Source organism: Anabas testudineus, chromosome 6, assembly GCF_900324465.2.
Source record: "Anabas testudineus chromosome 6, fAnaTes1.2, whole genome shotgun sequence".
Taxonomy (NCBI): domain Eukaryota; kingdom Metazoa; phylum Chordata; class Actinopteri; order Anabantiformes; family Anabantidae; genus Anabas; species Anabas testudineus.
In genome coordinates this window covers 21,452,107-21,464,838 of record NC_046615.1, presented here as the reverse complement: position 1 = coordinate 21,464,838, position 12,732 = coordinate 21,452,107, and the positions used below count along the sequence as shown (strand labels likewise).

Genomic DNA, 12,732 nt, shown 5'->3' with positions numbered 1-12,732 from the left:
GAGGCTAACACCTGAGAAAGTCAATTACAGCAAAGCCACGCTCAGCTGAAGCTACACGAGTGAAATCAGACTTGTTTAGACTCCTGCTGTCAATCAAAGTGACCAGACACAAGAAGCTAATGACAAGTTAGTTTCAATCAAAGGGCCTTTCTATTGTTTTTGTAGCAGAAGTATTCACATATGAACTCTGCTCAGATCAGACCTCCTCATTCTCAGCTCAATTAGTGCTTCATATTTTATATGAACAGATTTAAACCAGCAGCCCTTCAGTAAAGAGCCTGGATGTTTCTCTAACCGTGGTACCGAGGACCAGGAAACCTGATTGTGGGGTTCCTTTGATCCAGTGTGTTTCCACTTTACTGTCTCTCGCTGCCAGTGACAACATTCTGATGTACAGTTCATCGTGGAGCTTCCCGTCTGCTTCAGGCTGCAGCACGGACGACCGGGGCTGTAACGGATACAACCTGTAACACAGATATACGAGCTGGAAGAGAAGCTAATTTGTCACATGTCTCTGGTCAGGATAGTCTCAGGGCAGCCTCATCCACTGGGACAGAGGGGGATAAATCAGAGATAAAGGTGTGGCATTTCCCTTGATGCAGCAGTCATCCCCAGGAACAAGAAGGGGCTGTAACTGAATGTATCTGAGATCTCTGATCCAAATGTATGTGCACCTTCCTTCCTCAGACTGACTTCAAACATTTCTGCCTCAAATCTACTGTCGATCTCTAAACACTTCATCTGGGGAGGTCTAGTGCCTTGCTCACAAGAGGAGGGGCTAAACACTACTTCTGCATTATATGCTCTAAACCATAGCTTTAGTTGTCTGCACTTATGAAAAGAGAAATCAATAATAGAACTTGTAATCTAATATCTGGCTTCAAATGAAACCATGCCCCGGCCTTCTCAGCCTCCACTAACTCCTTCTACCTGAAACTCCCTCTGGAAATGTCACGTTTGGCAGCGTTTCAGTAAATAGTTGAAGATTTCATATGAGAATTTAATTACTTTTACCGCTTTGACAGTAATAAATTAAGTCTTCACACCAAACCACACTGACTGTTTGTCTCATGCAGCTTTGTCCTATCATGTTACCTAACGAATAATGAATGATGCTCAGTGGCGACAGGATCCACCCAGTGAACCCGGCATGAAACTGAGAGCATTCGAGTTGCTGGCCTGCATGCTGACTACAAACTAATGGGACCATCTTCGCTCATAGCAACAACACAATAACTGTGAATTGACATTTTGAAAAAATTGCACCAATCTGGTTTTGAAATGTCCCTCAGAGCCAAGTCCCACACAGACCTGCAGACGTCTGGGAGGGCCTCATTGGATGACAGCCTGTACAAGTCGTTCTCCATGAGCAGCAGTAACCTCAACAGAGGCAGCCCATTCGGGAACGGAGTAACAGAGGAGGTCAAAGGTCTCTCCAGGCCCATCAGGAGGCCGGTACGGGCGGTAAGGCCAGTCAGTGCCATCGGTTCCAACGGTTCCTTCCTGCAAATCAACCACCTGCAAGGAGAGCTGGTCAGAAAGAGAAAGGTAAGGGGAGGTGTGCAGAGTCAGGCCTCAAACATGCTATGTTACAGCTAACAGCTCCCATGATCCAGATATCACAACAAGTGTCGTTTTCTCAGTCAAATCGTCATGGGTTTAATGTGAATACGAGGTCTTCAAAAATGTTTTATCTTAAAATAATAATAAGAAATTCAGTAAATTCTGACTTCCAGCTCTTCAATTCTTAGATTAGTTGTGTGTCATGAATGTTAAGTCTGTGTTTTCCCACAGCTGTAGTACTTTTCTCTGGAAAGTTCACTTCAGAGATTATAGCTCCATCCTGTGGACTTTCAACAGTCTTTTAAACATGAGTGAGTGAGTTAGTAACAAGTCAGCTCCAAGAGAATAAATATGATATGAAATGCTACCTAAAATGGTAAAAGTGACAGTGAGAAGGATAAAAATGTACAATTTTGTGTGATAAATGTGAACAAATGTTCACTGATGGTTGATTTGATGCCTCCTGAACACCGTGTGAAGTCAACCTCCATGTTTCACCAAAGTTCATCATCGTTTTAGTTTAAGTTTGTCTAATAAATCAAACTCTCTTCTTTACATTCGCATGTCACTGATAACGTAAACTTGCTTCAGGAATGTGAGGATCTAAAGAAAGAAAACAAGTACTTATCAAATGAGATCCACATGGAGCGGATTGCCATGCGCACGGAGAATGAGCTTACCATGAGGAACCTCCGAAACCTGAACCAGGAGCTGCAAGCTCAAATCAAAGAGGTACGCTCAAACACTGGATGCAGTTTTCATCTTTGCACCTCTCAGGAGATAAGAATAGAAGGTCGGCCTTCCTCAGCAACCTTGAAAAAAAGATGGCTGCCTTTAAAGCTTCTATGATGCTACTGATTTAAAGATAAATGTATAAAGAAGTTTTTACGTATGTACCATTACCCTGTATTCATCCAGTAGAACTGCTGACTCTTATTCTTTGGCGCAGTGGTCACATTACATCTAGAAACAAAGGCAGGCCTCTAGTGTTTCCTGACCACCAGTTACTGCAGTATACGCCCATCTCTCGTTTTAACCACCATCAGATGAAGCAGAAGCTTTATCAGAGCCAGCAGAGAGCGGCATTGTGTTCCCGGGCTGCAGATGAGGCTGAGGACTCCCGGGGTGAGGCGGAGAAGAGCAGGGCTCTAGCTGAGGCTCGGGCCCTTGGGTGTCAGCGGGACAAGGAAGTAGCTGAGGCTGACAGGAGGCGGCTCAATGAAGAACTTCAGCAGCTTAAAAAAGAGGTACACACCTACATAGATGACACATATCAGGTAATCTGTTATTAATAAGAAATTCTAATGCTCTGTGGAAAAATGGTACATTTATACTAAAATGAACTGAATGGATGTGCAACAGCCAACATTGATACCATAAACTGGTATTAACATCAACAAATGGGCCTTTGTACCTCTTTGTAGCACACAGATCTGCAGGTTGTACTGACACAAACTGAGAGGAACTACTTTGAAACCAAGCTCAAACTAGACCGGGTGACTGGGGAAAAACAGGCCCTGCTGAAGGAGAACAGAATCCTGGAGGGAGACAGAGATGACCTACAAAACAAGCTAAGACAAGTCACACAAGAGAACATCCAGATTAAAGAGAGGTGAGTACACTATGTGGACACCTGGCTGCAGAATAGTGGGTTATCTGCATAAGAGTGGAAAGAAATACTGATGAAGAGACTAAATAGATGACAGAGCATGTGAATATGGACAAGTCTAAAGGACCAGAGGTAGAGCCCTGGTGCACACCAAGAATTAGCACACATGAAATGTTTAACACATCACTACAGAAATGTATCTACCAGAAAAATTAGGCAACAGGTCAAAATCAAAGTCAGAAGGTCCCAGTCTACAAATAATGTGATTTATATACCACATATCTTACAATGTTACGTGTGAAGTCCTGCCGTCATATTACACCAGCACCAGAATACAGTACTCAGTTACTGCAGTGTGCTGTACCCTACAAAAAACAGGTAATAGGTCAATAACTAATCAGACACCCAGTCAGAACAATGTGAACTGCTGACAAGAGATTATTAGGTCAATAGTGCTCAACACTTGTGGAGTTGAGGAAGTTGGAACAATGTCACAGGAAGGAATTTTTAGGTGTCTCCCACTGCTAAAATAAGAAGAAGCAAACTGTGGCATTATAATAAACCCTGACCTGCCATTTTTAGCTTCCACATCAGCACATGAATTACCTGTATATGGTAAAATGTTCCAGTTACCAGAGAATATGCTGTGTGTACAGCTGGAAGGATGAAACATAAAGGAGGATACCAGATCAGACCAATTGGTGCACGTCTAATGTCAACAATACAGACAGTTTTAGTCAACGTTGGATGTATTCTGGCAACAAAGACAAACGATCTTCAACCAGAGATATGATGTTTAACAAAGACGTGAAGAGAAGAATGAGAGTTAAAAGGAGGCGTCAAAGGAGAAAACAGCAAAAACAAAGATGAAAGTCAGAGAAAGGCTGTTTCACCAGGAGGAGGAGTGAATCATTAAATCACACTTCCTCACCTTCATTTTGTCGTGTGCATAGGTGGTCCCTGTCCGCCAGCAGCAAACGTAGGTGATTCTTCAAAGGAACTGTGGAGGAGAATTCCTTATTGCAGGTGTTTTTAGTTAGTATAGATTTATCCAAACACAGATGACAGGTGAACAAATTGTCTGATATTTTCACTTATGGCTACACTCAGGGGTATTTTTAATATACTGATCTCTTGAAGACCACTTTGTACAAAATCTGAAATGTTAAAGGAAAGAGAATTGGCCAAAAAACAAAAAAAAACAAAACAAAACAAAACATGGGAGTGGGTTTAATTTCAGTGTTCTGTTGACAGTGAGATGAATTCACGGCGTAGAGCGACGGCATCACAGGAGGAGAGCAAAAAGGCCAACCAGGCTCAGCGGGAGGCCGAGGCAGAGAAACGTCTGGCTGAGAAGGAGAGGCAGGAGAGGACAGCCGAGTGTCTGAGCTGGAGGGAGAAGCACCAGGAGCTGGCCGACAGGTTCAGAGCCCAGGAGGACTTCAAAGCTCTGAGGCAGAGCAAAGCAGTAAGAAATCACCCAGTGGTGTCAGACAGACTTTTTCTAAGAGTTTATACCTGAAGGACCTTTGTAAATGGTCCGCACTTATATAGCGCTTTTCTACCTAGCAGGCACTCAAAGCGCTTTACACTGCATCTCATTCACCCATTCACACGCACAAGAACACACACCAATGGCAGAGCTGCTTTGGCATGTGACGTGGCAGCCGGGAATCGAACCACCAATCCTATGATTGGCAGTCAACTGCTCTACCTATTGAGCCACAGCCACCCCCAAAGATGTAAAGGTGCATTTCTGTCTCTGCGTCCCACAGTGTCAAGCCAACATCAAGAGTTATTTCCTCTGCATGACAGAGAGCAACCAGAGGGTTAGAATCCTCAAAAATCAAGACGGCACGCCGAGAAATTTCACGGTGAGATTCAACACTAACGCATGCTGCTGCTGAACAAAACCTACACATGAACCACTGCACATCCAGTTTGTCTCGTGTCATTTGATGTTTGTTCAGGAGGGAGACCCTGTGTACATCTCCACTCCTGAGCCCAGTACAGAGGAGCCTGAGAGGAGTCCATCCAGGTACCTGTGTGGCCACCAGGGGGCGCTAAAACCAGCTCAAAGTCTTGAGAAAGTAAAACCAGCCATGACATGTATGAAATAAATCTCTACATTCATCTTTTCCCAGGACTATGTTGAGGGTCTCTGCCCCACACATTGGGAGGGATCTGGGTCCGAGTCACTTTGATGAGCTGCCGGCCTTTATGGGGGAGAGACCCGACTCTGCACCGCCACGGAGAAGCAGGAAGGTGGTGGAATACTTCTGGATCCCTACAGACCAGGAATGAACACAGACCGTTAACTACTCGTAGCAGAAGAGACGAGGAGAACCTGGACTTGTTTGGCCATGAGAACAGAAACACTTCACAGTTCAGTGTCCAGAGAAATCCAAGCGGTTTGGACCCAACAAACGTACGTCACAGTCCTTTCAAACACTAGTGGAAATGTTCAATAATCAACAAATTCAAACATTATTATTGTGGATAAACACTATGATGCAAACCTGTCAGAAAAATTAATAAAGGTGAAAAGTAGTTTTGGTGCTCACGTACTGGTCTTTATTGACATTAAAGCAATAGAGGTGCACAATATTCATGAATACCTTACAATATGTTCCAAATCCATTGCCTTGCACAAACATGGCCTGTGAGCACGACTCTTGGGTAAAACTTGACATTTATTAATGTATTTTTAGTGAGTTGGGTTTATTATTTAGAACCCAACTAAATGTTAAATCTCATTTTGCCAATTTAAGGGGAAAAAAAGAAGACATTAAAAATTCATGTGTTTCATTTTTCACGTACAGCACTCAGATTTAATAAGTCATGTTCACACTGCCACTTCCAATTCTGGGCAAGATGAAACTCTGAAAGCCAACCTGTGAACAGGTACGTTTCTCGAAGAGGACACTGAGCTATCGATGGATTAAAACATGCTTTTCTTTCGTTCTTAAATATTAATACTTGTAAACCACGTGAAGCTTCATAGGTAAAGTCTGTTTCAATTAATTTCTGTGCAATTAGGCCAGGACTAAATCAAATACTTCAGCCATCTGCATGGGCTCTAGGTTCTTAGTAGATTTCATTATCCCAGCACGAAATAAACAAAAGCCCATCTAACTAAGAGGTAGAAACACAGGCAACTTTGAAACGTTATGGCGGCACACCAACGATTACAGTTTCTTTTTTCCTTTTTTTTTTTTATGTAACATTTGGAGGACGAGTATTGCAACCACTCATGTAAAAGACGACAAACAGGTAACAAAAGGGGAGGAGGAATCTCCTGATGTAGGAGAAACAGAAAAGAAAGATGCTCATCAGTGACTATGAAGAGCACTTTTATTTAAAAAAAGAAGCTGGAAACATTTTAGTAAGCGCTGGATGACGAAAACACGCAGCTTTAGTCATTATGAAATGCTTTTGCCAGCTTATGCTTGACTCACTTCAGTGATCGGATCACTCTGATCATTCATAATAGTTTGTGAAACAAAGGCTGAACAACATATACGGAGGAGTTTCACTGTACGGATCAGTCCTGCAGCCTGACTGGACACATTAAAACCTCTCTGCTGTCTGTACGCATCACATGTAAGTGTCGATGGAGAGGAATCCAGGCTGTGCCCTTTACAGATCACAAAGCACATCACTGACGTGACCTCATTAACGGTCTTAACATTAAACTAACGTTAGCGCAGATCACCACTAATTTGACTTGTATACAGGGAAGTCTACACATTCTTAAATAAAGTGGTTTTCTATTGGGAAAAGGTTTAAACCTGTAAAGACTGAGTGAAAATAAAAAACAAACATGCAATACAGTGAAAAGAAAAGTAACAAACATAACAGAGCAAAAAGAAAAACATGGTTGAGTCACTCCAGACTTCTGAATTCATTGAGCTGATGTAGGACATACACCCAAAATCAAACATCCATTAGGCAACTGATCAAATGATGCTTCTCACCCTATCGTCACGGTGGAGGTTGGAACACACAAGGCCCTACAGGTACAAGCTTTCGGTTTATATCAGCAACACAGAAGCAGCCGAGTGCCACGTGTTAGTGGTTAAATAAAGCATGGAGTTTAACAAAAGGAAAGGCGAGTGTAATAACATAAGGTCGATCTTCTACACCATGATGCTTCTGCTTGGTTTCTCAGTCTGCTTCGTCCTCAGACTCCTCCTCCTCCGCCGTCTCCAGCCAGGTGAGCCACTGGTTTACCTGAGGGGAGGAGAAACAGTGCTCAAGTAAAACCTCTTCTTTTTATGAAGAGCTGAAGACAATAGCTCAAAAATAAATAAAATCCCAGTCGAATGCGTTTCTAGTCTATTCATATGGAATCTTACCTGGAATAAAGCTTTTCCTTTTCCAGGGAATTCTTGGGTAATATCTTCTTTCCATGCAAGGAAGGCTTCTTCTTCAATGATCTCCATGTCGTAAAAGTTGACAAAGTAGCGCAGCAGCATGCCTGCATGGACAGAAATTAAAAATAGTTGAAGTTACTGTTGACAGAACAGTAAACGACACAGCCCAACAAATACTGTATTTGAAGCCAACACTCGTAATATTAGAGTCTTCAAATATTCAGTGACATTAACGCCGCCTAATTAACACTGAACAGCTCCCAACTCCATAATGATGAGGTGAGCAGATTCAACTGTGCATTAATGTTTATACACAGGAATATTTAATTCCTAAGAGGCTGAAATGTTTTTTCCACTAATTTGTGAAACTGAGATTTTTTACCATTAAATCAACGTATCGGTGTTCTATCATAGACAAACTCTAGAATCTTTCATCTATCTAGATTGAAACCCGTTTTGTTTACTGTGCTACCATCAGCCAATAGAAACATACCAGATGCATCAGTAATACTGTCCCAGCTTGGAGATACTGTACCTTTAGGGAACCCACTAGTGTTGCAGTGCACCTGCAGGGCGTAGAGTGCGCTGACCTGCAGCTCGGTATGGTCGTGCAGGAACTTCTGCATGACAGGTTTGAAGGCCAGCAGCAGCTGTTTCTCCTGCTCCAGCTGCTCTTTAGAGGGGGCGGCCAGCTGCTCGTCGCCCTCCACAATGCACAGCTCCTGGGAGATGTACTGGAGGAAACTGGGATAGGATCAGAGGACAGCGGTCGATTAGTCCAATGTGAACTGTTTGACATTATGCAGCTTGTTTACAGAACAATAAAAGACCAGTTCTGTTTTTAATTATATGAAATGAAGTAAAATGTCAAAATCAAATCACCACACAGCACTTTGTGGTCATAAATTATAGAATAGACTCCAGGTTTAGTTCTTTGAAGTGTGGGCTGGGGGTTGATCACAGAATAGTTTTCACTGCAAACACACTGGTTGAAATTAAGGGGATGAACGTGTTAGGTTTGCAGGAGGCTCAGGGGTTTCATTCAGAAGAACCGTCTGGAGTTTTATTTACCTTGTCATAAGGATGTTGACGAAGCCTTTATCAGTATGAAGCTTGGGAGAGATGTTGTCTTTGATCCACTTGTAGATGGACTGTGGAGAGGGGTCTGCCTTTATCTGCTTCAGCAGCTCCTTCTCCAGCTTCAGCAGTGGGAACAGGAAGCTCAGGCCCTTCCCCTCCAGGATCTCCAGCATGCGGTCCTTGTTCTGATCGATTTCTGCTGAGACAGTTTTCAGCATCCTTAGCATTTGAAGAATTGTTTTGTGTTTCAGACGTTATGCCAAATAATTGTTTAACATCAAACTGTCAGGATTCACTGACGTTGGAAACAAAACGTAGATTTAATTTCAGAGGCATGAGTCGATTACTATTCATTAAGTGAAAAAGATGGAAGCAGGGAACAGGTCAAACCTGGGAGCATCTTCTGCATGTTGACCTTGCTCTGCTGAAAGAGATCGGTGAGCCACTCCCTGTCCTTCAGCTTGGCCGTCTGTTGCAGGCAGAGCAGGAAGAGAGGGAAGTGGGTGCCGTTCTCCAAGGGGTGAGCCAGCTCTGCCACGCTCACCAGCTCTGCGATGACGGCCCTAGCCGCAAACTGGGCCAGGTAGGACTTCACTAGGGGCACGTCCACCTCGATTTTAGGGCACTGGTCCAGGACACTGAGGAAAGCCTGCACGAGTGGGGGGAAGCACCAGAGCGTGAGTAATAAGGCAGCCCTCTGTGACATATTTGTCCTTAGTAATAACTGCTACATCTGTAGGCTACATGTCAGAATTAGTTTTTATCCCCCTGGATGTTTAGGATAAGCCAATAACTGTTAAATAAAAACCTGCTGTGCTTGAATGATTAAATGCAAATAAATATATAATGTTAAATATGAAGTCAACAGTGAGATCTTTTGTGAATTTTCAGCGCATTTACCTGCATGAAGTTCTCTCCAGTGATCAGGCCCTCAGTGCGGAGTGTGTGGATCAGAGTGCTAGCGTGCTCCTTGTCCTCATCTGGACGGTCCAGGGAGCACACGATGATCTTGTTGAGCATCTCTGGGAGGAAATGCTTGGGAGCCTTCATCTCACGCACGCCAGCCACAGCCTCGATCAGGTTCTTACTGTTCAAGTACTCAGTCATAATCGTCTCCTGAAAAGAGCATTCAAGTGCACAGAAATGATTCATTTTTGCCCTTTATTCTAGTGAACAAATTATGAAAATTATTTAATAAATGTTTTAGGGAGAAAAAAAAAAAAAAAAAAAAAAACTTGCCGTCATCTTAAGCAGTTCCTCCTTCGCAGGAGGGGGCTTCTTGCTCGTCTTTTGAGGTTTTTCTTGGATGGGTGGAGGGTTGGTCTTCAGGCCAAGCTGTGGAGGCTGAGGCAAAAAATTACAGTGTTATTATAAAGCTAGAGCTCAAGTAACACATTTACAATGGAATGGAGTTTGTTTCAGGTGAAGTCACTGAAAAAATAAGAAATGATCATGTGGAATCTCGTCACCTGTCCCAGAGGTGGAGTTTGAGTGCGTGGGGGCTGGGCACTGGGAGGCATCATGGTGGGGATCTGAGGCTGGAGCTTGGGTACCTGGTTCTTGTTGAGAAGGAATGACTGAGCGGGCCTGAGGCTGATCTGTGCAGCCGTGAAGCATAATGAACACAGAAGATAACCAGATTAGGTACAGTCTTCATTATAAAATCTAAAATTTGCTCACTAGCTAAATTCATGCCCTCATATCTCATAATCGCAGTCAGTGGACCAGCTACCAGCTCGAGGAAGAGGAGACAAAGTGGAGAAGAATAGAAAAGATAGAGATAAAGAAGGAGTAAAAGGTAGATAAAAGACTGGTAGCAGGTTGTGTTCCTCAGAATAACGCGTCTTTTTATAATCACTGGGCACGGAGACTCAACACCGTCAGGTTGGTCGGCTGCTCGACGTTTAAGCTACACCTAGTTCTAGTTACCTCATCTGCATTGAGCTGTCCTTTCTTGCTAAATCGTGGCGGCATGTCCTTGGACTGAACCTGCTGCTGAGCCATGTGATTCTGGTTCTGGCTGAGGAAATGCTGGTTCTGGACCTGTTGAAAGTGACACTGATATATTAGATTAGATTATTTGATTATTATTTGTGGTGAAACGAATTTCAACTGAGTTTTAATTTCTGCTGTTACCGGATTACCTGGTTGGACTTAACAAAAGACTTTGGCCCCATATCAAACTGTGACTGTGGTTGGGGGGTGATGTGGCCACTGTGGCCGTTGAAGAGCGGGTTGGTGCGATGGCGCCCCATAGTGGGCGAGTACCTGTCCTGAATAACCCCCGGGCCAGTTCCAATCCCACTGCCTGAGAAAACAAGGGAGGATGATGATGATGATGATGATGATACAAATCCTATTTAACTTCAAATATTAACTTAAAGAATGAAAACAAAGTGAGATGTAGCTACACTGGACAAGACGTCAACAAACAAAACCCACACCTGGCATTTGTCCAAACATGTCAGCCAACCCGCCTAGAGTCTCCCTGTCCAGTTTCATTCTGTTGGGCATGAAGGGGCTTTCCAGGAAAAAGTCCATCCTCATCCCCTGAGACATGGGTGCTGGGATGAAAACACCCAAATCCTACAGGAACATATAGAACACAGTTGGTACCACTGAAGTTCTCCAGAACTCAAGTTTAACCCATTTCTTTAACCTCAGCTTCTGATGTTGCACAGTAGCTATTAATCATCCCAAAGTGTCAATCCTAAACAACAAGCATCATAATTTCACCTGACTCACTTTCACTGCATCCTGACGGATCTGATTGATTGTCTTTGGTCCGTTGTCAATGAAAGCCTTGCGGGGGACCCAGTTGTTTTCTCGCAGTTCCACTGTGTCTTGCAGCAGGAAGCGGATCCTAGCAGGCAACTCCTTGTTGTTCATTAAGGATCGCATACGGCCAAAGTACTGATCCATTAAAGACTGGAGAGATGGAGAGAAGTGGGAGGGGAGTGAGGGTTGAACAGCAGAGCTTGTACAAACAGTACGGCAACAGCGTTTGTTAGCACTGAGGCATAAGGAGAGGCTGTGTTCAACCAGATGGTGAGCTAAGCCAGGACCTGAGAGACCCAACTGATGCTGGCAGGACCACAAAGGCGCACATAAAGATGGTAGCAAAGTTAAGACTAAATCCAAAATGCAGGATGTTTAGTTTGCATTTACCATCGCGATAATTTCATGGAACATTCTTTACTAAAGCTTTTAAGATTTGACTTCTGCATGAAACGGAAAAAGTAAGTGGCTGAAGTTTTAGCAAGTCATGTCTCCATGTGTTGAGTTTCACATTTTATCTCACATACATTCTGGTTTTAACACTTCAAAGCCATAGATATCCTCTCCAGATGTGTATGCTTTATGGAAGCCATTGAATGCTGAGCCGTTACCTTTGCTTTCTCATGGTCGAGTCTTGGACCCACTGTTCTCATTATCTGACAGAGGCACTCCAGATCCTCCCCCATATCCTTGAGCTGGACTCTCTTCTTCTTTTCCAGAAGCTTATGAAAAGATTAAGGAGAGGTGGAAATCAGCGGGTATGCAGTGCTTCTTTTGAGTGTAACTCAGTAAAGTCTTACAAAGTCTTATACTTGAGAAACAATGATTACAAACAAATCAAAGTATGATTTTCAAACAAAGTCGACACGTACTGTTTTGATGCACTTATGAAGGATAGATTCATGGATGAGGTCAAGTTTGCCAAGTTCCCCGATGAATTTAATGTTGCCAAGCATCTTGATCTTGGCAATGGCACGCTGCTCCTCCTCCTCAGAAGTAAGAGGGTTGTCATGTTTGTCATAGACTGGGACAAAAGAGGAGGAAACGCAGTTAGTGGACAGGTTACGGTAAAATAGGCAACATTAAACTGCACCTCTTACAAGGGAGACAAACTTACTTTCAACATTTCTGGTGCGGTTTTCAAATTCATCTTGAAGCTTGGAAATCAGCAGTCTTCTGAAGGTCTTAAAAATAAAACGTGCCGTTATAGTCAACAGTACAAAAACCAACAAGAATTTGCCAAAGCTGTTAGCTTTTGAGTTTCAGTTTCAGAGGAGTGTTAAAATGATCATTAGGAAAGAACCCATTAGCATTTTTCAAGAATGG

General features: G+C 43.2%; 2 protein-coding genes and 1 non-coding gene across 3 annotated transcripts in view; 1 reads left to right on the top strand and 2 right to left on the bottom strand.

Moving 5' to 3' along the window:
• Positions 1-1,281: 1,281 nt before the first annotated feature.
• Positions 1,282-5,652, top strand: LOC113165723 (myosin-9). Its single transcript, XM_026365420.1, has 8 exons — positions 1,282-1,548; positions 2,155-2,295; positions 2,610-2,810; positions 2,988-3,175; positions 4,427-4,640; positions 4,948-5,046; positions 5,143-5,210; positions 5,317-5,652. The coding sequence occupies exons 1-8, from the start codon at positions 1,282-1,284 to the stop codon at positions 5,474-5,476; spliced, it is 1,338 nt and encodes a 445-aa protein (XP_026221205.1). The 3' UTR covers positions 5,477-5,652.
• A 71-nt stretch (positions 5,653-5,723) lies between these two features.
• The window catches only part of eif4g2b (eukaryotic translation initiation factor 4, gamma 2b), a 91,302-nt gene continuing 84,293 nt past the window's right edge, over positions 5,724-12,732 (bottom strand). The window contains exons 8-22 of the mRNA XM_026365418.1: positions 12,524-12,590; positions 12,279-12,430; positions 12,018-12,128; positions 11,374-11,556; positions 11,073-11,214; positions 10,773-10,936; positions 10,558-10,671; positions 10,098-10,226; positions 9,868-9,972; positions 9,529-9,744; positions 9,019-9,277; positions 8,620-8,824; positions 8,084-8,292; positions 7,531-7,652; positions 5,724-7,405 (exon numbers count right to left, since the gene is read on the bottom strand). Coding sequence (XP_026221203.1) covers positions 7,340-7,405; positions 7,531-7,652; positions 8,084-8,292; positions 8,620-8,824; positions 9,019-9,277; positions 9,529-9,744; positions 9,868-9,972; positions 10,098-10,226; positions 10,558-10,671; positions 10,773-10,936; positions 11,073-11,214; positions 11,374-11,556; positions 12,018-12,128; positions 12,279-12,430; positions 12,524-12,590 — 2,244 coding nt within the window. The 3' untranslated portion in view covers positions 5,724-7,339. The remainder of the gene's footprint in view (positions 7,406-7,530; positions 7,653-8,083; positions 8,293-8,619; positions 8,825-9,018; positions 9,278-9,528; positions 9,745-9,867; positions 9,973-10,097; positions 10,227-10,557; positions 10,672-10,772; positions 10,937-11,072; positions 11,215-11,373; positions 11,557-12,017; positions 12,129-12,278; positions 12,431-12,523; positions 12,591-12,732) is intronic.
• LOC113166547 lies at positions 10,320-10,493 on the bottom strand. Its single transcript, XR_003299213.1, has one exon. It is a non-coding gene; the product is annotated as a small nucleolar RNA SNORD97 (small nucleolar RNA).

What these genes read in the sequence shown, in the direction of transcription:
- LOC113165723 (XM_026365420.1), top strand. Translation starts at nt 1,282, where the DNA reads ATGTCCCTCAGAGCCAAGTCCCACACAGACCTGCAGACGTCTGGGAGG. An exon ending in AACATCCAGATTAAAGAGAG is followed by an intron (nt 3,176 to 4,426) that starts GTGAGTACACTA and finishes TTCTGTTGACAG; the next exon opens with TGAGATGAATTCACGGCGTA. An exon ending in GCACGCCGAGAAATTTCACG is followed by an intron (nt 5,047 to 5,142) that starts GTGAGATTCAAC and finishes ATGTTTGTTCAG; the next exon opens with GAGGGAGACCCTGTGTACAT.